This window comes from Artibeus jamaicensis, unplaced genomic scaffold (genome assembly GCF_021234435.1).
Source record: "Artibeus jamaicensis isolate MK-2021 breed Jamaican fruit bat unplaced genomic scaffold, CSHL_Jam_final contig_558, whole genome shotgun sequence".
Lineage (NCBI taxonomy): Eukaryota > Metazoa > Chordata > Mammalia > Chiroptera > Phyllostomidae > Artibeus > Artibeus jamaicensis.
Window position 1 is genome coordinate 4,860,429 of NW_026521886.1, and position 21,491 is coordinate 4,881,919.

The 21,491-nt window shown below is 49.4% G+C and overlaps 1 protein-coding gene across 9 annotated transcripts; it reads left to right on the plus strand.

The window, feature by feature from the left end:
- Positions 1-25: 25 nt before the first annotated feature.
- On the plus strand, positions 26-20,985 carry TPRA1 (transmembrane protein adipocyte associated 1). Of its 9 annotated transcripts, none has more exons than XM_037135059.2 (11): positions 26-166; positions 14,243-14,383; positions 14,583-14,715; positions 17,162-17,248; positions 17,342-17,414; positions 17,525-17,604; positions 18,194-18,304; positions 18,427-18,487; positions 18,678-18,780; positions 18,893-18,973; positions 20,310-20,985. In XM_037135059.2, exons 2-11 carry the CDS (start codon positions 14,259-14,261, stop codon positions 20,551-20,553), a joined length of 1,098 nt encoding a protein of 365 aa, XP_036990954.2. In that variant the 5' UTR covers positions 26-166; positions 14,243-14,258; the 3' UTR covers positions 20,554-20,985. The 9 variants fall into 9 exon arrangements, with proteins under 9 accessions (XP_036990954.2, XP_036990951.2, XP_036990947.2 ...); XM_037135056.2 differs by lacking the exon at positions 26-166 and adding an exon at positions 173-319; XM_037135052.2 differs by lacking the exon at positions 26-166 and adding an exon at positions 173-312.
- The last annotated feature ends 506 nt before the right edge of the window (positions 20,986-21,491 follow it).

Sequence of the window (21,491 nt, forward strand, 5' to 3'; positions counted from 1 at the left end):
CCAAAGCGAAGGCCCCGCCCACCACGTAAGGAGAGCTCCTGCCATTAGGACATGGCTGCGTGTTATACGTTGACTGTCCTGATTAGCGGTTTGGGAGCAGAAGTTGTGGGTGCGGGCAGGGAGGACCAGCCCTAAATGCTGCCTGCGTGACCAAACCATTTGATAGGTTAGGTAACAAATTCGCAGCCTTGCTTCCTGACGCCTTACTGTCTTATGAGTGACAGTCAGTTTCAGCTTTTCCAAAAGCTCTCAGGCTGAATACTTCAAGCACCGAAACGCGCAGAGAATGGACTGTTGGAAGCCACTTCTGAGGTTTACAGTAGGAGTTATTCTTACCGAGGGGGGTTTAGAAATAGAGGGATGTTCTAGATTAAAGAACGACTTTTGTAAAGGTGTAGAAAGCATGAAACGCACAGTGAGTATCTGTAAGCAATTTCGTCGTTAAGGTTACGCAGTTTGTAATGCCCAGGAAGGGATAATGCTTCATGTTGGAGAACCCTGGTCACGAAAAGATCTCCCAAATCTTTCTAGGGAGTTGCAGCTTTATCATGAGGACACTGGAGAACCGCGGAAGAGTTTTGAGCAGATGAGACGAAGGCCAATGTGGGTTTTAGGAGAATCCCACAGACTGCCCCTGGGTGGAGATGGATTGAACCAGGTTGTAGGCCGTTGCTGTGGTTTTTCCTCTAGTTACAGGCAGCTCAGGCTAAGGCAGGTCCCTTGGTGATCAGAGCAGGGCTAGGTCTCAGCCCTTCTGGTACTTTTGTGCAGTGAACAAGCATCTCTGGATGGGACCCAGACCATGGGGCAGGAGGGATGATGGGGACTGAAAATATCCAAGTGATATTTAGGATATGGAGTCTGTTGATTGAGGAGAGCAAAGAGATACCTTGGATGACACCAGGATTGTGGTTTAGGAGACTAGGTCGATGATGACACAACCTCTGAGATGCAGACAGAATGCAGGAGGAAGACTAGTGAGTTTGGAGGGGAAAGAGGATGAGTTTATTTCTGGCTGTGGTAATTATGGTTCTTGCATGGAGATATCCAGGAAGCCATTTGACAATTCATTCATGTCTGGGACTTGAGAGGGAGTTTGGGCTACAGCTGTAAATAGCCTTAGGAGTGGTTGGATAACCAAATAGTGTAGGGAAGAGAGCAGAAGGCTTAGACCTGGGATCCAGGAAACCCTAAGGGTTAAGAGGCACCAACAGGATGGTGGACAGGAGTTGGTATACTGTGAACCACTGAGGGTGAAGCCAGAGAAGAGATGGCGGATGGGATTGTATTATTTATCTATTTAAGTGTAACAAATTATCTGGGAATCTAGCAGGTTAAAACAATTACTGCTTATTATCTCAGTGGCTGTGGTCTGGATGGGAGTTTGGCTTGGCTGGTGCCTCTGCCTCAAGATCATTCACAGGGTACACCCAGGTCAGTTTAGGGTGGTCCTGCTTCCAAACTACCTCATGTGGCATGTTTCAGTTCCTTCTCGAATATTGGATGAGGACTCAGTTTCACACTGGCTCTTGGGTAGAGGCCCTCTCAGTTTCTTGCTATAGGGCACCTCACAATGTGGAAGCTCACTTTGCTCAAAGCAAATGAACAAGAAGGTGAGAGAGGCTATACAAGACAGAAGCCATGTCCTGGAGGGACACTTTTGCTATATCCTGTTTGTTAGAAGTCAGTTATTAGGTAGGTTCAGCTCACTAGCCAAGGAGATGGGATCATTGGGGACCATCTCATAAGCTGCCCACTGGCAGGGGTGGGGGGTCAAGATCGTAGATGGGGCGTGTACGTGACAAGCTGCCAAGAGGTCAAGTTTAGTAAGGACCAGGAGCCACTTGGTAGCCTGGCAAGAGCAGGTCTCTGCTGGGTCAGTGTCAGACACCACATTGGAATGTGTGGAGGAGTAGGGAAGGAAGAAGGGTAAATTCAAATAATTCTTTGGAGAGAGAAATGCCTTAAGTGTCTTCACCCAAAGACATGGAAACTAACATGGACCCACTGGATACTATAGTCAACAATTAGATCCAGTGGCCAAAGGTCTCCTTCCATGTTTGAAAACCATTGTGGCTACTGTAGCTATTGCTACAACATGTAGAATAGACAATAAAGGTCTCTCCAGTGACTTTTCATGTACCTCATTCAATGGAAGACAGCTCATCATACTCATCACCTCTCTGCTAGCAGACTACTACAAAGTTCTTTCATTTATTTAATGTGACTGTTGCTCCTTATAATATTCTGAATTCTATTCTTCTTCCTCTGTCCCCCAACAAAACCTATCATGACTGCCTGACATTAAGACCAGCTACCAACTCCTCAAATCGATTTACAGGAAACACCTCTTGAAAATGCTAAATTAGTTTGTTTTACTGATGGCTCTTACCTGAAATATGAAATAGCTGCTATGGAGCAGGCTATGCAGTTATCTCAAACTGAGACCACTGAGGTCAGTCCAATGCCTTAGGAAATTTTTGCTCAACCAGCAGAGCTCTGTGCATTAGTTTGAGCTTGCAATTGGCCAAAGGTAAAACAGCTAACATGGGTAATACCAAAGGTGAACCTACTATAGCAGGTATTACCTGCTATACCCATGACTTTGGGTATGATCTGGAAACCGGATTCTTGACTATTTCCAGACAAAAGATAAAAAACAGTTCTTATGTTTTACAACTCTTAGAGGCTAAATCTTTAGCAATCATAAAGTGCTGAACATTCATTGGCAAACACAGAAAGTAAAAGTAATCACTTGGCTGACACTGCTGCTAAGTTAGCTGCATTAAAACAATCTCAGCCCCAATGGACGCACTTATGCTACCAGCTGAAGCAATTGGAGATTTTTAAAATTTTTTTTATTTTATTGATTATGCCATTACAGTTGTTCTCTTCCCCCTCTTCATTCCCCTCCACCCTGCATCCCCCCACCCCTACCATTACCCCCTTTAGTTTATGACCATGTGTCTCAAATTCTTTGGATTCTATATTTCCCATACTATTCTTGCCCTCCCCCTATCTATTTTCTACCTACCATCTATGCTACTTATTTTCTGTACCTTCTCCTCCTCCCACTCCCCTGTTGCTAACCCTCCATGTGATCTTCATTTTTATGGTTCTGCTCCTGATCTAGCTGTCCTTTTAGCTTGCTTTTGTTTTAGATGCGGTTGTTAATAACTGTGTGTTTGCTGTCTTTTCACTGTTCATCTTTTTTATCTTCTTTTTCTTAGATAAGTCCCTTTAACATTTCATAAAATAAGGGTTTGGTGATGATGAACTCCTTGAATTAGATCTTATCTGAGAAGCACTTTATCTGTCCTTCCATTCTAAGTGAAAGCTTTGCTGGATAGAACAATCTTTGACGTAGGTCTTTGGTTTTTTATGACTTGGAATACCTCTTTCCATCCCCTTCTTGCCTGTAAGGTCTCTTTTGAGAAATCAGCTGACAGTGTGATGGGAACTCCTTTGTAGGTGACTGTCCCCTTATCTCTTGCTGCTTCTAGGATTCTCTCCTTCATTTTAATCTTGGCTAATGTAATGATGATGTGCCTTGGTGTGTTTCTTCTTGGGTCCAACTTCTTTGGGATTCTCTGAGCTTTCTGGATTTCCTGGATGTCTATTTCCTTTGCCAGAATGGGGAAGTTCTCTTTTATTATTTGTTCAAATAAGGTTTCCATTGGTGGATGTTCCTCTTCCCCTCCTGGTGCCCCTATAATTCGGATGTTGGAACATTTAAAGATGTCCTGGAGGTTCCTAAGTCTCTCCTCATTTTTTTGAATTCTTGTTTCTTCATCCTTTTCTGTTTGGTCATTATTTTCCTCTTTCTGGTCCACTTCTTTGTTGTGAGTCCCAGTTTTGTTTCCTGTGCATTTCCATTCATTTCAATCAGTTTAACCTTCATATGTTCCTCTAATTTGTGACTATAATCAACTAGTTCTGTGAGCATCCTGATCACCAGTGATTTGAACTGTGCATCTGAAAGTTTGGCTATTTCTTCATTGCTTAGATTTATCAGCTCTGGGGCTCTGAGTTGTTCTTGAGCCAAGTTTTGATCTGTTCGTGCCTGTTACGTACGAGGAGGTGTTCACCAGGGTGGGGCCACCCAGGTTGCTGGTTTGTGATGCTGTATGTGGGGGCAGGGTCAGAGAGGGACAATGGTGGACCCCTCTGCCACTTTCTGCCACTAGGGCCTGCATGGTCTGTCTTCACCGCTTGCTCCTTCACCAGTTTATCTGCACTCGAATGTGTGACCGAGGTCAGCCCTCAGTGAGTTCACCGCCTTGCGCCCTCAGTGGGTCCTCCCACTGCTACTCCACACCTGGGATCCGCCTACAGCTGCCGTCATGCCTGGGTTGCGCGCCGGGGTCGGTCCAGTGGATCATTCCTGCCCGACCCCACTCTGCTGCTGGCTCTGCCCCTCTTACTGGTTTGGCTGAAGGGTTTGTTGTTGTCAGACTTCCGTATAGTTCAATTTTCTGTGGTTTGGCTGCGTTTTTGTTGCTAAAACTTTGTTGTTTTTAAAACTTGGTTGTGTGAGAAGGTGTAGTGCTTCCATCTACACCTCCATCTTGGCGGAAGTCCCCCTTTTTAATTTAATTTCTTTTTTTTTGTTTTTAAAGGTTTTATTTTTAGAGAGGGGGAAGGGAGGGTGAAAGGGAGAGAAACCTCGATATGAGAGAGAAATATTGATTGGGTGCCCTTCACGCTTGCCCCATCCAGGGACTGAACCCACAACCCAGGCATATGTCCCCACTGGGCATCAAACCAGCAACATTTCACTTTGGGGATGATGCCCAATCTACTGAACCACACTAGTTAGGACAACGCTTCCTCATTTTTAGAGCAGGACATAAGCGAAGAGCAGGGCCCAATGTTGTCAGGTCGGAGTTACTCAAGACAGACAGATGCAATGAGTCAAGGAACAGGGTTTTTTATCAGGGAATAAGAGTGAAAGTGGAGCCAACCAAGGGAGGTTAAGACTCGTTTGGTTGTTCTTAGGGCAGGGTTTTTAAGCTCAAAAACCCACAAAGGTTAACTGGTTGGGGTATCAGAGTCTGATTGGCTAGAGCTGGTTGCTGGGTGCCATTTCTGCCACCATTGTTCTTAATACATCTTGTCAGGCTCAAGTTAAAGCTGCATCCTGTTATGCCAGATAGGCCCACCCCAACCCCCAGTTTTAGATGGGCATCTGTTTGTCCTGGGTAGGGTCAGCAGGCAGTTTCCCAGGCAGGTATTTTCCCACACTACAGTTTCCCACGGTACAGTTTTCCTGCTTGGTGATTTTCCATTTCTCCTAGGCCTGCCTAGGTCTGTCAAATGTCATTCTAGCCCAACTGTGAAGCAATTTTCTTATCATGGGATGTGTATCTTGAACTTACTGTGGTAAGTGGGTCTCTAGTACTTGGTTGCAATTCACCATTTGCATGAGGCACTGAGTCAGCCTCAGGATGATACAGGGAATGTGATTAGCACAGTTCTGTCATCCTGAAGCTGAGTCTGATGGGGGGGGACTGATGACTAACTGAAGCAAATAAATGAATATAATCATGTTAGTGAGATGATCCTCAAAGAAATAAAAGGACATTATGTGACAAAAACTAGCCAACTACTTTAGCTGGAATGCCAAGAAGGAGGATGTTACATGACAAAGAGCCAGCCCTAGGCAGTGAACAGATGCAGGGACTGCAAGCAGGAATAGATTTGCTATAGTCAAGGAAGAGAAACAGAAACCATTGTGGCTTTAATGAACAAGGGGTGGGTGAGAAATGAGGACTAGGGGCAGGAGATGGGGGGAGGGCAGGTCATGAGGGGTCAGCATGAGAAGAGCCAGGAGAAAATAACATAGCTATAGGCAGGAAAGGCTTCAAAAAAGGAAGTTGACTGAAGAATTGTTGTAGTTAGAAATGCAAGTAGGGGCAGTTCAAATTCCAGTGTCTAGGTTTTGTCATTTCCTAGTTTCGTGGCTTTGGGCAAGTTATTTAACATCTCTAAACCTCCTATTCCTCCCTTGTAAAAATGAGAGTAGTATTGTAATAATCGCCCTGCAGGGCTATTGTAAAAATCAGTGCCTGGAACGTGGGTGGTGCTCAATAACAGCGCAATTTGATGGAGGCTATCCTGTGGCACATAGGTGGAAAAGCTTCGTTCAGGGGCGGGGTTGTCCCTACTCTTCCTTCCTCGTTTTTGTGACCAAAGGTCATCAGGCGGGACTGCCCCTGCGGAGCACGCAACAGCAGTGGCTGCTGCAGGCGGCAGGGGCTGTCAGCGTATGCTCCTCCCTTCTTCCCCAGATCATCAGGCCCCAGTCAGTCTGGGAGGAGGATCGCTGGCTGGAGCAAACTGGTCCGTTGATAGCTGTGGACAGCTGGTAGGCGCAGGGGTGGAGAGGTGGCAGTGTCAAGGATCCGACCGCCTTCTGGGTAAGAAACCGCAGCCGCTTCCCGGCTCTGCAGGGGCTTCCAGTCTCCGCTTGTGTGCTGTCTCTTTAAGAGTCCCCGGCTTACTGGGCATCTGATTGGCTCTTTGCGCCGAGTGGGCCCTCTTTTAGGTGGATCACCATTTTATAGGATATTGGGGGCCGGTGTGGGCCCCTGTGCTTCTAGTAGGGACCTTGGTTTTTTGTTTGTGTGTGTTTGTTTGTTTTGCAGTTTTGGTTGAATGAAAAGGCCGTACTGCCCTTTCCGGGTTGCCTCTGTGGAGGAGAGCCGCAGGGTGTCCTGGGAGCCCGTAGGCTCAGCTAGGTTGATCTCTCCTCGCCTCCCTCTCCAAACTCTCATTTCTGTGGAGGCAGCTGCTGGTTGCTCTTGCGCGAGGCTCCTGGACCCCGGCCGCCTGCCCCGGACGCTGGAGGCCAGAGTCTGGCGGCCTATGCAGGGTCTGCACACTAGCAGGCGCGAATGGGTGACTGGGGAAGCGAGGCCTGAGCATAGCACAGGGCCCTCAGGTACCAGTGGCCCTCTGCTCTACCCTACCGTGGGGCTGCCACCTCTACTCCAGAGGTCCCTGGCCTTCGCTGCACCTACAGCCCTTTCCTGACCCTTTCCCGGCAGGTAGGCCCTGGAGCCTGGGTGCATCTAGGATCTTCCCGTAGCAGTTGTGAGGGAGTGCAGAGCTGATTTGGAACCCCGTCCCCATTACCACAGCTGGACCAAGGCCCATCTGTCCCGTTCCTTCCTTAGGGGTGTGATCACTTCCTGCTCTTGGCACAGCTTCAGAGAACACCCTTAGGGAAGTTTCAGAAGGCCAAGGGGTCCCCTGGGTGTGAGGATTCAAAGGAAGAGGGGACGAGGTAACTGGGAGACCTATGAGGGATGGGAAGGAGGGGAAAGCCCTGGGATTGGGCAGTGACCACACACACAGCAGCACAGGCCCAGGGCTGTGGCTAGTGAGCAGAGTTTGCTCACTCTGCAGGTTGAGGCTGTGGTGGAAGAGATATAGGCCAAGACACCCTCACATCTGGGCCTGTGTACCCATCTACAAACAGGGTGACAGAGCCTGCCTCCAGCTTTGCTGTGGCATTCAGCAGCCTGAGAGGGGCAGTGGAGTGTTGTTTATGTGCTGAGGCTGCAGTTCCTTCTAGGTTTTGCTGTTGCATGAGGGGCTCTCTGGAAGGCTGGAGGATTCTGCTTCCACAAGACTAGGGGAAGGAGGTGGGGAGCGACTATGCCTTTCAGTCTGTAATGGGGATGAGGCTCTAGGGTCCTCTCAGATGGCTCCTTCTCTCCCCAGAAGGGCTTAGCTACACTGTGCTGGGGATTCAGTTCAAATCATAACATTTGTTGAAAACTAATTTTGTGTGTGGCCCTGTTCTGGGCAATTGGGTCATGAGCACACCTGGGTGGATAGGCAGTAAACAAATAATGCACAGCTAGGGCCACTTCAGACAGAGGCCAAGTGCTGTAAAGAAAACACAGGGTGGGCTAGCTGTGAGAGATGGTTAATGAGGGGTGCTTTGAGGAGGTGGCTAGAATGGTGAGGCAATGCTGGAAGAATGATCTTGGAGAGCAAGATGAAAGCCAGTGGTTGGAGAGTGGGAGGGAATATGGCAGAGCAGTAGGCAGGGGTAAAGTCAGGTTGGGCCTTGAAGGCCAGGGAAGGGGCCCAGGGCTCCTCTCTCTCTTAGGGGTTCTGGGCTGGGCTGCTGGCAGTTTACTAGGAGTTGGCTTCTAAAGGATAGTGTCCACCAAGGCTAAGGGGTTTAAAAGCTAAACAACCTGCTAGGGTTTGGAAGCACTGATGGGCGTAACAGCAACTATGAACCAGTGAAGCTTCTCAGGGCTTTCTGATTTCTCCATCTGGTAGGGGTTGCCCCAGGGCACTCAGCATCCCAGGACTACTTCCTCTGAGAATCCCCTTCCCCGTTTCTCTGGTCTGGACTCCACTCCTTCTCTTGTCTACTCTAGCCTTCCCACCATTCCTATTCCTGAGCCTGCAGACCCCTTCCCTGTTTCTTCAGGGTTTGTGCCCCAAAGCCAGGAGCCCAGGGGCAGAGATATGGGGCAGTAACTTTTTTTTTTAGAGAAAGAAAGGAAGGGAAGAAGGAGATGAAATCAGTTTGTTGTTCCATTTATTTATGCATTCCATTTATTTATGATTCTTGTATGTGCCCTGACTAGAGATTGAACCTGAAACCTTGGCATATTGGGATGGCACTCTAACCAATTGAGCTATCCGGCCAGGACCTGGGACAGTAACTTAACTCCTCTGTGCCTCCTTTCCTCTGTAGAATGGGGAAGCTAGGAGTTTAGAGGCTGGTGTAACGGTTAAATGTGTTACCAAATATTAAGCACTTGGCTCCATGTCTGCACATAGTGTTGATAGTTGTTGTTTTTTTTTAAAAAGATTTTATTTATTTATAGTTAGAATGAAGGGAAGAAAGGGAGAAAGAGGGAGAGAAACATTGATCTTGCATGTACCCCAACTTGGGACCAGGCCCAAAACCCAGGCATTTGCCCTAACTGGAAATCAATGAGCGACGTTTTGGGGGATGATGCCCAACCAACTGAGTCACGTCAGTCAGGGCCATAGCTTCAGTTAGTTATTTTATAAGCTTTTACAAGAATGGCAGTTCTGGTGTGGGTGACAGCCTTTTAACTCAGAGCAGTGGTACAACCCGGTAGTGTGTTAGAAATGTGGACTGTCAGCCCCACCCCAGGCCTGCTGGAGCTGAACAGCACTCAGGTCTGAGAAGCACAGCTTTTCATCTCAAGTAAAGAAACTGAGGTCTGGAGAGGGTCACCTGGCAAGTTGTTCTTTGAAATCCTGGGCTCTGGAGACAGATGGTGTGAGTTGCTCTGTAGGTGATTACCTGTCTCTGAGATCTGTACTTCTCAGGGAGGATAATATAAGTACTTCCCTAGGACAGTTGGAGGGCTAAGGGAGTGTTCTCTGCTGTTATTGGGGAATTATGGGGGGAATTGGAAGGAAGCAGCTGACATTCTCATTTGTCACCTCAGACCCTGTAGTACATGTGGATATGTGAGAGGCCCTTGGACCTGTGACTGAAAGTCTCTCTATGACCCTAGCCACCTGCCACTCCTGGGAATAAGAGCAGCAGCTAGCTTTGTGTATGTGACCTTTTTGTAGACACTTACTTCTTTGGTCTTATTTGGTCCTTACGGCAACACTGTAAGGTAGGTGTTACTGACCCTGTGACACTCAAAGGGGAAATGACTCACACAGGGTCATATAGCAAGTACATGTTAGAGCCAGAACTGCAACCATGTTTGCCCAACTCTATAATTTGTGTACCCTGAAGTTTTTTAGTGGTAAATTAGAGAAATCAGGTTCAAATTGGCCTAAGCAGAAAATGGAATTTTTAGATTTTATAACTGAAAAAGTACAGGGGGATAACTAGCTTCAGGTGTGGCTGGATCCATGTGGCTCTGTCTTCAGGGTCTATTTCTATCCGTCTCTCAGCTATACAGTTCTCTGTGTTGGTTTTATTCTCATGTGGGTCTCCATATATAGGGTCAGAGTAATACAGGTCATGCTTACTGCTGTCAGCAGAAAGTGTGTATCTTTCCTGGTTATAGCAAAAGACACAAGGCTGATTCTCATTGGCCAGAACAATGGAGCATTCCAAATTGGCCAGGTTTAGATCACATGCACATTCAGTGGAGTTGTGAAGGAGTAGAGTCAGCTGTACCTAAACTACGGGATAGATACTGGGGCAGTGAGGTACCCCCTGAGGAAAATAGAGTGTTAGGCAGGCAAAGCCAAGAGAAGCTCCTTCTAAGCCTTCCCACTCTGGACTCATCCAGATACCCCATGCTCCTGCCCCATTTTCATCCCCACTGGTTTCTCTTTGCTACAGGGACCTCTCAGCTTCCTTGTGACTGACTGCTGGGTGCTTGGCCTGCCCCCGCTGTGGCTGCTTGATATTCTCTATGCCAGAGCTGGTGTGGGGGCTAAGTTCAGAAGTTTGCTCCATAAGGAGTGTGGCAGAAGGGGCTGTGGAATCTTGCTCCTTGTCTCACAGTCACTTCCAACTTATCTCAGGTCACCAGAAATCTTGAGGGAGGTGGCATATCCCCTGCCAGCTGTAAGCTCCCTGTGCTCGGCTTGGTGGCCTAGTCCTCATATGTGTGCAGCATGGCCACAGTTAATACCTCAATAGCCATACATAAGTGCAGAGAAGGGGACTTTTTTCCTTGGGAGTGTTTGCTGATCAGGGAGGAACACTTTTCTCAGGAGACTCCACAGGTGACATTACATGTTCCGCCTAACAACCATTGACAAGGAAAGTGGGCCCACCCTTCTTGACTGACCAGAGCTTCTCTGTAGTACACTACACTGTAGTGTAGCCAAAGGGAGGATGATCATTTATTTGGTAGACTATCTCATGCATTCCAGTACATTTGGCAGTCCTGGACTCTGTGCATGAAAAGTACACAGCACCCTGCCCCTGAAGTCCTTGTGTCAAACTAGAGCACCTGTGTATCCTGCTGAGGTATCCAGTATTGCCCTATACAACCACTGACTTACACTTATTGAGGTTCAGCTTCTGATGTTAGGGGGCCCCTGCCCAGAGCATAAGACATCATAGAGGGGTGCCCTGGAACAAAATAGCGGCTAGTTAGCAAAGAAGTAGAGAGCAGTGTCTGATGGAGATGCCGTGGGCAGTCTTGGCCTCTTAGCTGCTATTTTGGTGTCAGGGGCTCAGGCCAGACACCATATTTGCCTTCTTTGCTCTCCTTTCTCCCTCCACGTGTCTGTCAGCAGGTCTTGTGTCCTGACTTCCCTAAGGTATCCCACAGCCCTCCACTCTACCCAACTGCTACCTCTAGTGAAGCCACTGTCTTCTTGCACCCAGCTTGGAGCTGTAGCACCCGGGTCTCCCTGCTTCTACTCTTTCCCTTCTTTAGTCCATTGTCCACAGGAGCTGAGTGATTCTCTCTACAGGGAAATGGTATGCTGTCACCTGCTTTTGGAACACCCTTCTTGGTGCATTTAGAATAAAATCACATTGTGGTCATGTGGCCCTGTCTGATATGACCTCACCAACATTTTTTATCTTCTGTCCAGCTACACTGGCCTGTTTTTTGCCCTTTGAACAGGCCAAGCCTGTTTCTATCTCAGGGCCTTTGTGCCACTCTCCTTGGTATGCTCTTTGTCCAGACTGTTCCAAGGCTGGCTGTTTCTCTGTTATTTGGATCTCAGCTCAAATGTCTCCTTGTCTGACAGCCCAGTCTGAGGCAGCACACCTTTATGTTCCCTGGGATTCAGGCTTAGCTATTGAAACAAAGGCTGAGATAACATGATTACTCCTGTCTATTGCATGATAGTCTGTGTGCAGTCTGTCAACATGAACGGAGCCTGGTCATGCCTGGAACCCAGATACCTTTCTTATTGCTCTGTTATCCTCAATATGTGGCTTCTGTCTTGTGATCTAAAATGGGTGCTCTTGTTCCTACCACCACATCCACATTCTAGCCAATGGGAAGGGAGAAGGGCATAACCTGAAATTGGCAAACCTCACTATTCATGTGCAGTTGGATAGAATTTGTTCATGTGGTCATGGCCAGGGGTACAGACCCTAGGAGAATGGTCATTGTTCTGGGAAGGCAAGTGCAAGCTAAAATCCAGGGGTTCTATCACTCCAGGAAAGGATGCATGTTGGGGATTGCAGCAGTCTCTACTGTTTCTGTCCTTCTGTCCCACACCTCTGCAGTCTTCTTATCTCAGCACTTAACTCTAGGAGGAGTTTGCTTTTAAAATATGGGCTTTTGTACTGGCTATAGGCCTCCCCTCCTAGAATGAAGGTCCTGTGGGGGCACTTGTGTACCAGCACTTGGACTCCTGCCTGGCTCACAGTAGGTACTCTGCACCACCTATAGGTGGTGAAGAATGCATGAGTGAGGGAAGGGGTGGACTTCTTTATCTGTCTTTCTCATTAGTAGAGAATAAAGGAGCCCACTTCTTTCTTTGGATCTATTATGTGTCAGGCATATGTTCTCTTTAATATTCCTCACTGTTGATATGTCCTCAAGTTGCAGGTGGGCATGTGATCTCAGAGCCAGTCATTGGCTTGTGGGAGAGAGGGATGGAGGGGTTTGAGCCACAGGTCTTGGCCTAACCTTTTGGAGTCTTCTGTCCCTTTAAGCGGGAGGTAGCACTTTTGTTTCATGGCTGTGAGAAATAATGAGGATGTCCCTGCATCCCCTCCAGCTCTGCATTGGGCCTGCTGTTGTTCCGGGATAGTGTTAGTGACAGATAAGCACTGGTTTCTGTTGCAGTGCTGCAAATCCTTCTTTCCAACAGGTGCTAAGTATCCTGGGCTGCTCCTTGCTGAGTGGGAGACCTGTGCTCTTGGTGTGCAAAAGAACATCTAAGTTTTAAAATATTTACTGAGATGTAATCAATACAGACAAGTACACAAATGATAGGTCCATGAGTTAGTGTATTAAGACAGTGAGCATGCCTGTGTACCCACCACCACCCAGATCAAGCAACTAGAAGCTGGTGTGCCTCCCTCCACTCCTCTGCCCTCCATCCTCTACAAAGGTGACTTTCACCCAGCTGTGTGCCTAGGGTCAGACTGCATAGCTCCCTCACATTAGTATCTGCAAGACTTTCATGTTGCTGCCTGTAGTAGTAGTCCATTCTTTTTATTTCTGTACAGTATTCCACTATTCATGCAAACTGCCATTCTCATGAGGCTATTATGAACATGCCCAGAAGTGGAAATGCAGGTCATAGGGCTCAGTCTGTTCAACTCATCATTTTAAATGCTGACATCTGTTACATCCTGATGACCAGGCCACACATGGCTCACCTACCCTGAGCCCCTCAAGTTCCCTGTGGAAGTCTCTGCCACTGTCAATGCAGGACCAGCTCTACTGTTACGAATCTGAGTCCTTGGACCTGCAAGCCTGCCTCAGTTGTCTAGGGTGGCTCAAGGATTCTAAACTACCATGTCTCCTATCTTCCATGCTGGACTCAGACCTCTCATTCTCAGATCATCACATGGGTGCTTGACTGTGCCACCCCCCTCCACCACAATGCCGCAGCAGTTCCCTCTACCTCCCTCCACAGTACCTCCCCTTCCCTCACCCTCTCCACTTCAAGACCTCCATGCATCTTCCAGGGACAGTGCAAGTGTTCCCTCTATTTATGTTTGCCTTTCCAGATTGGGCAGCAGAGGGAGACGGGCTTGAGGGCCACCTGAGGTGTGCTCGATACCCTGCTCTGGCACTTGGCAGCTGTGATTGCACTTGGCCTCCAAGTGGGTTCAGCATGGTTTTGGAGGATTGGAGCTGAAGCTCAGCTACTGAGGACTTAATGTGTGTGGGTTGTTGGAGGCACCTGACGTCACTTATCTGCAGCCTCGCAGGGTGGACATTGTTACCCCCATTCCAGGGATGGGAAATTGAGGCACAGGGTGAACAAGGAAGTAAGGGGCAGGTGAACCCTGTCTCTCCCCAGCTCCCCAGAATAGGAGGGACTAACTGGGGTGATGTCAAGTAGTTTGCATTGCTGTGCCTGGCACAGAGGCAGGCTCAATCACTGGAGGGGGCATTCTTTTATTGTTTGGGAGTTACAAGATAGCCTGAGACAAGGAACTGGATCCCTGTGTAGGGGTTGGGTTGGTTTGGGGAATGTGACAGTGCCATATCTCACCTCTTACCTGGTATGATGGGGAGTAGGCAGCCCCTCTTGTATACCACTGGGAGCCTGAGACCCAGAGGGCCAGGGCTACACAGCTTCTGCACTGCTAACATGGTGGCTCTCACTCCCCAAGGCCAGCTGCTGGTGGAATGGAGACCCTTCAGGAGGTGATTTGGGCCAACGGGAGCACAGTTCTGCCCCCACCCCTGGCTCCCAACATCAGTGTGCCACATCGCTGTCTGCTGCTGCTCTACGAGGACATTGGCACCTCTAGGTAAGGCAGTCACAGCCTTGGGCTAGCTAGCTATGAGTGGGTTTTCCTGGTGTGTGTGTGTGTGTGTGTGTGTGTGTGTGTGTGTGAGAGAGAGAGAGAGAGAGAGAGAGAGAGAGAGAAAGAGAGAGAGAGAGACAGGGGTGGGGTAGAATGCAGGCACATCCTCACCAGTGAGCTGGTTTCTATACCTGTCCACTAGGGTTCGGTACTGGGACCTCTTGCTGCTCATCCCCAATGTGCTCTTCTTCATTTTCCTGCTCTGGAAGCTGCCATTTGCTCGGGCCAAGATCTGCATTACCTCCAGCCCCATTTTTATCACCTTCTATATCCTGGTGAGTTTACTCCAATTGGTGACAGAAAACCCAATTCCAATTGGCTTTAACAAAAAAGGGAATATAAACTGCCTCTGTAATGAAGGAGCAACTTCAAGTATGGCTGGGTCCAGGGGATTAGGTGATGTCATCAGGACTCTATCTCTCTCTGCATCACTGCTCTCCTCTGGCCTTATCTCAGATGAGTTCTCCCCGTATAGTGTCAAGGATAGCCAAGAGCAGCTATGAGCTAATACCTTGCCTCTCTGCCAACTCTAGCAAAGTACCTCCACTGTAACCTGGACTTCCTTCTGATTGGCCCACATTGGATTCTCTGTTCAGCCCTGAGCCAATTACTGGGACTAGCTGGGAATGAGGTATTTTGGAGTTGCAAAGTTGGGGTCAGCTCAGCCAGACCAGCAGAGGATGGTGGTCCTTGGAAGAAAATTGGGGAACCATTACTGGAGGGAGGACAAATGGAGTCTGGATAGGGAAAAAATACCCACTAAACCTCCATCCATCTGTCCATCTATCATCCATCCATCCACACATTCTGTGAAACTCTTTGGAACAGACTTCCCTCCTGTTGGGAGAGCCTATTTCTTCTTATTCAGTGGTCTTGGTGGGTGTTGCCTTGGGAGAGTACAGCTGTGGTTAAGTAGGCAGCCCTAGGTGCAAGTCTAAGATGTGGGCTGTCCAGCTCCCTGTCTTCAGGGCTCAGGCCTAACTGACTGGAGTCCTCCCCTCTGTGCCTCTTAGCTATCACTACATGAGAGTTTAATGGCTCCATGGTCTCCTTCTTGTGGCCTTCCCAGTCAGAGGAGTGGGTAGTAGGTAGGCAGAGAGGCAGGGGAGGCTTTTGGTGATCTCTGCTCTTGTGAGGTGGTATTAAATAGGGATGGGGATCAAGGCCTGCTTTCTTTTCTGTCCTCTCCCACACGTCTCTGACCATTTACTTGTTTGCGTATTTATTCAACAAATATTAAGCACCTACTGTATGTCAGGCAGATGCTCTTTCTGGGGGAGCAGGCAGGGAAAAGGGACCTAGGGCCAATTACCAGGAACATGAGGCAAGGCCAGGGGAATCAGCACTGGCCCTGCCTTCTTCCTCTTGGGGACTCGTCCTGGAGAGGAGGCAACAGTAAGTGTCCACTTATGTAGACCACCTTCAAATTCCAGCTGTGCAGAATGAGACTTTGGGCCAGTGGCTTGACCTCTTGGTACCTCAGTGCCATCCTACATGATGTTTATTGGATTTGATTTTGCTTGTGGCACTCCTGTGACCTCTACATGACAATGGGCACAGCTGCTGCTCAGTGGTGGCTTGGCATATATGGTATGTACTTGGCAGTTTGTTGCTTCTACAGCCTGTCCTGCTTAGTAGTATAGTCTTCCCCAAGACTTGGACATGGCTTTCATAGCACAAAGGAAAGAGTAGGTATGAATGTGGGCTCTTTTATTTGTATCTGTCAGAACACCAAACTTAAAACCCACAGAAGCCAGAAGAAATGTGTTGACTGAGCAACTAATAATCCTAGGGTTTTGGGCATGGCTGGATTCGGAGGTTCAGTAATGCTGTACAGCACTGTCTTTAGCTCCTTCTCAGCTTGGTGTCTTTCTGATGGCCCTGTCTCTAGCAGTCTTCTCCCTTTTGGCAACCAAGCAGCCCAGCAGCTCTGGGCTTGCATCCCTTCAGCTTCCTTTCCCAATGATTGCAACTGATGTCCTTTTACTCAACTCTCTTGGGTCCTACCCCCATCCCCAAACCAGTGGAATAGCATACAAGAATCACAGGTCAGTCCCTGAAGCCAGGAGTAGTAGGGTCAGCCTCTTCCCCCAAACCATGTGAAGGAAGAGGGTGGGAGAAAAATGAGGCTGTTACCAGAGGAAGGATACTAGGCTGACAAAAGCCACAGATTCACAGGCACTTCTGAAAAACCTCCTGTGCACCTTCCCTGTGAAGAGGGCCTGTGATGCCTCTTCTCTGTGGCCTCCTTTCCTCCAGCCCCTGCATCTCAGAATTAAAACCATCAATATGACAAGACTAATAGCAGATGTGGACCTTGAAACTACTGGGTGTCAGACACACTTTTACATTGATTTGCCCATTCAGTCCTCCTAGTGATCAGATGCAGTAGGTGTTATTATTACATCTATTTTATAGATGGGGAAACTAAGGCATGGAGGTACAGTTGATTGCCTGAGATCACAGAGGAAGGAAGCAGCAGAGCTTGGATTTGAACCCAATCAGTCTGGTTCTACCATGTCACTAAACTAGCCATTCCATAGCTGGGACACTGAGGCCAAAGTGGAGGGTGGTCTCCTCATCTCCCAACTTGTTTGGTTTGGAGTCCTTCCAATTTTAAGGGATCAATACTATTACAGATGTGAAGTGTGGGTTTGCTGTCCTTGTGATTCCCACAGGCCTCATTCCCCAACTCCACAACACCCCCCTCTCACCCACCAGGTGTTTGTGGTGGCGCTGGTGGGCATCGCCCGGGCCGTGGTCAGTATGACGGTCAGCACCTCGGATGCTGCAACTGTTGCTGATAAGGTGTGGCTGGGCCTGTTGACAAGGGAGGTGCTGGGCACTGGGGAGATGGGTGACAGGGCTCCCAGGCTGACACTCTGCCTACTCTGTGTCCAGATCCTGTGGGAGATTACCCGCTTCTTCCTGTTGGCCATCGAGCTGAGTGTGGTTATCCTGGGCCTTGCCTTTGGTGCGTCTGCTGCTGGGGCCAATATTTTTCCTGCCCCTCCCTGGCTGGGGTCAATCCTACCACAGTCACCTGGGCTGACGTCCGCTGACCTACCAGCATGTTTCTTCCAGGTCACCTGGAGAGCAAGTCAAGCATCAAGCGGGTGCTGGCAATCACTACTGTGCTGTCTCTGGCCTACTCTGTCACCCAGGTAAGAAGGGTTGGGTGGGGCAGGGTAGCCTTGGGGTCTCCCTGGAGGAGGCCTACAACCAGCAAGGGCCAGGTATCCATTTCCTCCTGGTCCTGGATAAAGGTTTGAATGTTTATCAGGTACAGTGTTCTCAGATTTTAAGTGTATCTAAGGAATCATCTGGTGTGCTTATTAACAAAGCAGGTTCTGGAGGCCCTTCCCAGATTCCTATCTGATGGGGTGGAGTGGGGTGGGAGGGGTGGAGGAGGGGAGGATGCTGTCTTCTGTGGTTTTAACAAGCAGCTTAGGTAGAAGAATGTAGGTCTACTGAGCTCTGTATCCAGAGGGTTCTTTCTTAGTTCGGGACAAGGTTTGCCTCTTGCCCAGCTCTGTTCCCTGCCCCACGCTAGGCCTATGCTGAGTGCTGGAGCTACAATGGGCAGGGTTTGGTCAGAGAGCAGGCTGGAGCAGGAACCTCTGGGGGCCAGGCTGGGGCTGGGCTTGGTATGGTGGAGAGCATCTGGGGCTCTGCATTGGGGAAGGCCCCAGGGAGGGGACTTTCCAAGTAGCTGAAGTCTGAGAGTCTACTCTCCCCTGTCTGCCCCTGCAGGGGACACTGGAGATCTTGTACCCCGATGCCCATCTTTCAGCTGAAGACTTTAACATTTATGGGCATGGGGGCCGCCAGTTCTGGCTGGTCAGCTCCTGCTTCTTCTTCCTGGTGAGGCAGAGGGTGGGCCCCAGGCCTGGGTGTGGTGGGGGTGGCATGGTTGGTTGAGGTCTGGCCTAGCTCTGGGCCTGGTGCTCCCCAGCACCCTTCTCAGCCCCTGTCTGCCTCTGCAGGTGTACTCTTTGGTGGTCGTGCTTCCCAAGACCCCTCTGAAGGAGCGAATCTCCCTTCCTTGTGAGCTGCTCTGGGACACTGCTGGGTGCAGAGAGGGAGGGGCAGTCTGTTTGGGCCAGCTGGAGAGCCCTGGGTGGGAGGGAGGGACGGATAGCTGCCCCAGGAACTAATGGGTCCCAATGAGGTGCTTGGGATGTAGTGGGGATGAACTGTGAGGAGAGGGCAGGACCTCACGCCCCCCACCTCCCAGCGCGGAGGAGCTTCTATGTGTACGCAGGCATCCTGGCGCTGCTCAACCTGCTGCAGGGGCTGGGAAGTGCGCTGCTCTGTGCTGACATCATCCAGGGGCTCTGGTATGGAGGCTGGGGGAGCTGGGACTGGGAGGCCCCGCCCTCTTGGGGAGGCCCCGCCCTCTTGGGGAGGCCCTGCCCAGCGAGGCCTGCTCTGACCTGCCTCCTCCCCCAGCTGTGTGGACGCTACCACGTTCCTCTACTTCAGCTTCTTCGCACCCCTCATCTACGTGGCCTTCCTCCGGGGTTTCTTCGGGTGAGTCCTTCCACAGGGGCCGGCGGGACTGGTGGGCTGGAGATCTTGGCAGAATTCAGGGACCTTACCTGCCCACTACCAGGGGTTGGAGGGCTCCGAGAACCCTGCGTGGCTGCAAGAAGGCTGCAAGTGGGACTGCGCCTTCTTCCTGCGCTTGCTCACCTGCATGGTATGATGGCCTGTAGAGCTACCCTACTCTAGATGCAGGACAGACGAGGCAGAGTATATGTGTGTACACATGTAGACATATGTTTATATACATAGACACACAAATACACACATGCACGGGTCTATGCATACATGTATATGAGGTCATGTGTATACATATATAACCACACATGCATATATACACATGAATGAATGAATACACACACGTATGCATACATATATACTTTCCCCACAAGAGAGACCGGCTATGCACATTGTTCTGCACTTGCTGTTTTTCATTTAAGAATAGATTAGCTCATTCATTCCTTTAGCACACATTCACTGTTCTAGGCACAGCTGTAGCCACAGGCACAACTGGGAACAAAATATACACAAATTTTTACGCTCATGGAGCTTGTATTTTAGCTGGGGGTGAGTGGGCAGAGGAGCAGGGTTGGGGGAGTCCAGCATGTATTTGAGCATGGAATGGGGTTCACTTTAGTTCAAATGTGTGTTTGGAGGTATGTTAGGGAGATGGGTTGATAATGATGTACAGGATTAAGGGTCAGACCCCAGGCCTCTGAGGTGGTGGAAACTGAAGCATTTTTCCCCAACCCCACCCTTCCGCACTTGCCAGGTCCGAGGGATGGGGTGGAGGAATCTTGCTGCTGAATAGGAAGTCTAGGAGAAGGCTTTAGAGGTAGAGTGAGAAGTACTAGATTGATTGCAGCCTATCCTCAGTCTGGCCTCAGGCTCTTGTTTATAAATTAGGTGCAGTGCTTTCTCCCTTGGAAAGTAATTCTGAGGATTGAGGGATTTGGTGAATTTAGAGTAGGTAGTTAAAAGCTGCAGGGGTGAAGGTCACAGCCCATGCTTGCTGAGCATATTGGGCCAGGTACTGTTTTATGCTGTTCACCCTCCACAAAGAACCTCTGAGGCTGGGGTTGTTGTACCCATTTTGGGTGAGAAAGCAGGCCCAGAACCTTTTACACAAGCACACACAACCAGGAGAAGGAGGCTGGGTTTTAGTCATGTTGGACTCCATAGTTCAAGAAATAGGTACCTTAGGTTGGGTGTTGGGCAACCATTAGTGCATATCCTGCTGGTCTTATGGTCTCATTGCCCAGTGAGGGAGGTCCTTTCTGGATTCAGACAGTAAGTTCCCCTGCCCATCTGTCCTCCCTACCAGCTCGGAGCCCAAGATCCTCTTCTCCTACAAATGCCAAGTGGATGAAACTGAGGAACCAGACATGCACCTGCCCCAGCCCTATGCTGTGACACGGCGGGAGGGTCCAGAGGCAGAAGGTGCTGCCAGCACACATTTTGACTCAGCTGGTATGGTGTCCTACCTGGATGACATCGCCTCCATGCCCTGCCATATGGGCAGTATCAACAGCATGGACAGTGAACGCTGGAAGACTCTCAATGCCTGAGTGCAGTTGTCCTGGTTGGAAAGAGTGCCAGGGCCCATGGGGGCAGATGGAAGAGGAGGCCAGGTAGCGCAGATTCCCTGGAGGGGAGGAGGAGGATAAGGTTATGAGACCTTGTGTGGGTGGCAGCAATGTGTAGGCTCTGTCCTTCCCACTGGTCCCCTAGTTCCCCTCAGCCACCTCTGCCCTAGCAGCCCCTCTCCGTTCCATCTGCCCTTGCCCTGTTCTGCAGCATGGCCCAGACTTTGATCTCCAGGGCCAGGCTTGGCTAGACTAGCTGAGGGCATTTTTTTTCTCCCAAGGAGAAAGTCTGGGTACTTAGGACTGATCTGGCCCCCTCCCTATAGCACTTTGGCCTTCTTAAAGCCCAGTCTGGCAGGTGGGCTGAAGAGTGTATAGTTTCTTGATGTATTTTTTAATAAAAATGAAAAGGAGTGAAGGTGTTGCTGTGGAGATTTTGCAGGAATACTGGGGCTGGTTCCTTTTAGGAGCTCAAGGGCTGGGCTGTTCAGATGTCCTGGCAGATGCCTCTGCATCCAGAGCCCAGGGAGGTCCAACCAAGGACCACTGCCAGCAGGTAGGCCCTGCTGGCTGCTAGGAGGTGGGGTGAAATCTGACCCTAGTCATCCCTGTTAGGGTGAAGGAAACAAATGTAGAAAAAGATTTGTGTTTCTGGGGGCTCTTTTGCTGCTCTGTTGAAGAGTGTAGGGGTTGGGATAAAGTCTTTGGGTCCTGTCCTATCTCTCCTCCTGTTCCATTGACTTGAGCCAGCCACTTCCTCCTTTAGTTCCAGTTTTACCCTCTGTTAAAGAGGATAAGGAGCCCTGTCCTGCAGGGATTTTATAAGGACTAGAAAATAGTGTGAATGACTGGAATTTGGGAATGTAACAGTAATGATAGTGTATTGTTTTTAGCCTCTAGAATAGAGCTTGGCATGCAGT

What these genes read in the sequence shown, in the direction of transcription:
- TPRA1 (XM_037135053.2), top strand. Translation starts at nt 479, where the DNA reads ATGCTTCATGTTGGAGAACCCTGGTCACGAAAAGATCTCCCAAATCTT. An exon ending in TATCCTGGGCCTTGCCTTTG is followed by an intron (nt 17,415 to 17,524) that starts GTGCGTCTGCTG and finishes TGTTTCTTCCAG; the next exon opens with GTCACCTGGAGAGCAAGTCA. An exon ending in TGGCCTACTCTGTCACCCAG is followed by an intron (nt 17,605 to 18,193) that starts GTAAGAAGGGTT and finishes CTGCCCCTGCAG; the next exon opens with GGGACACTGGAGATCTTGTA.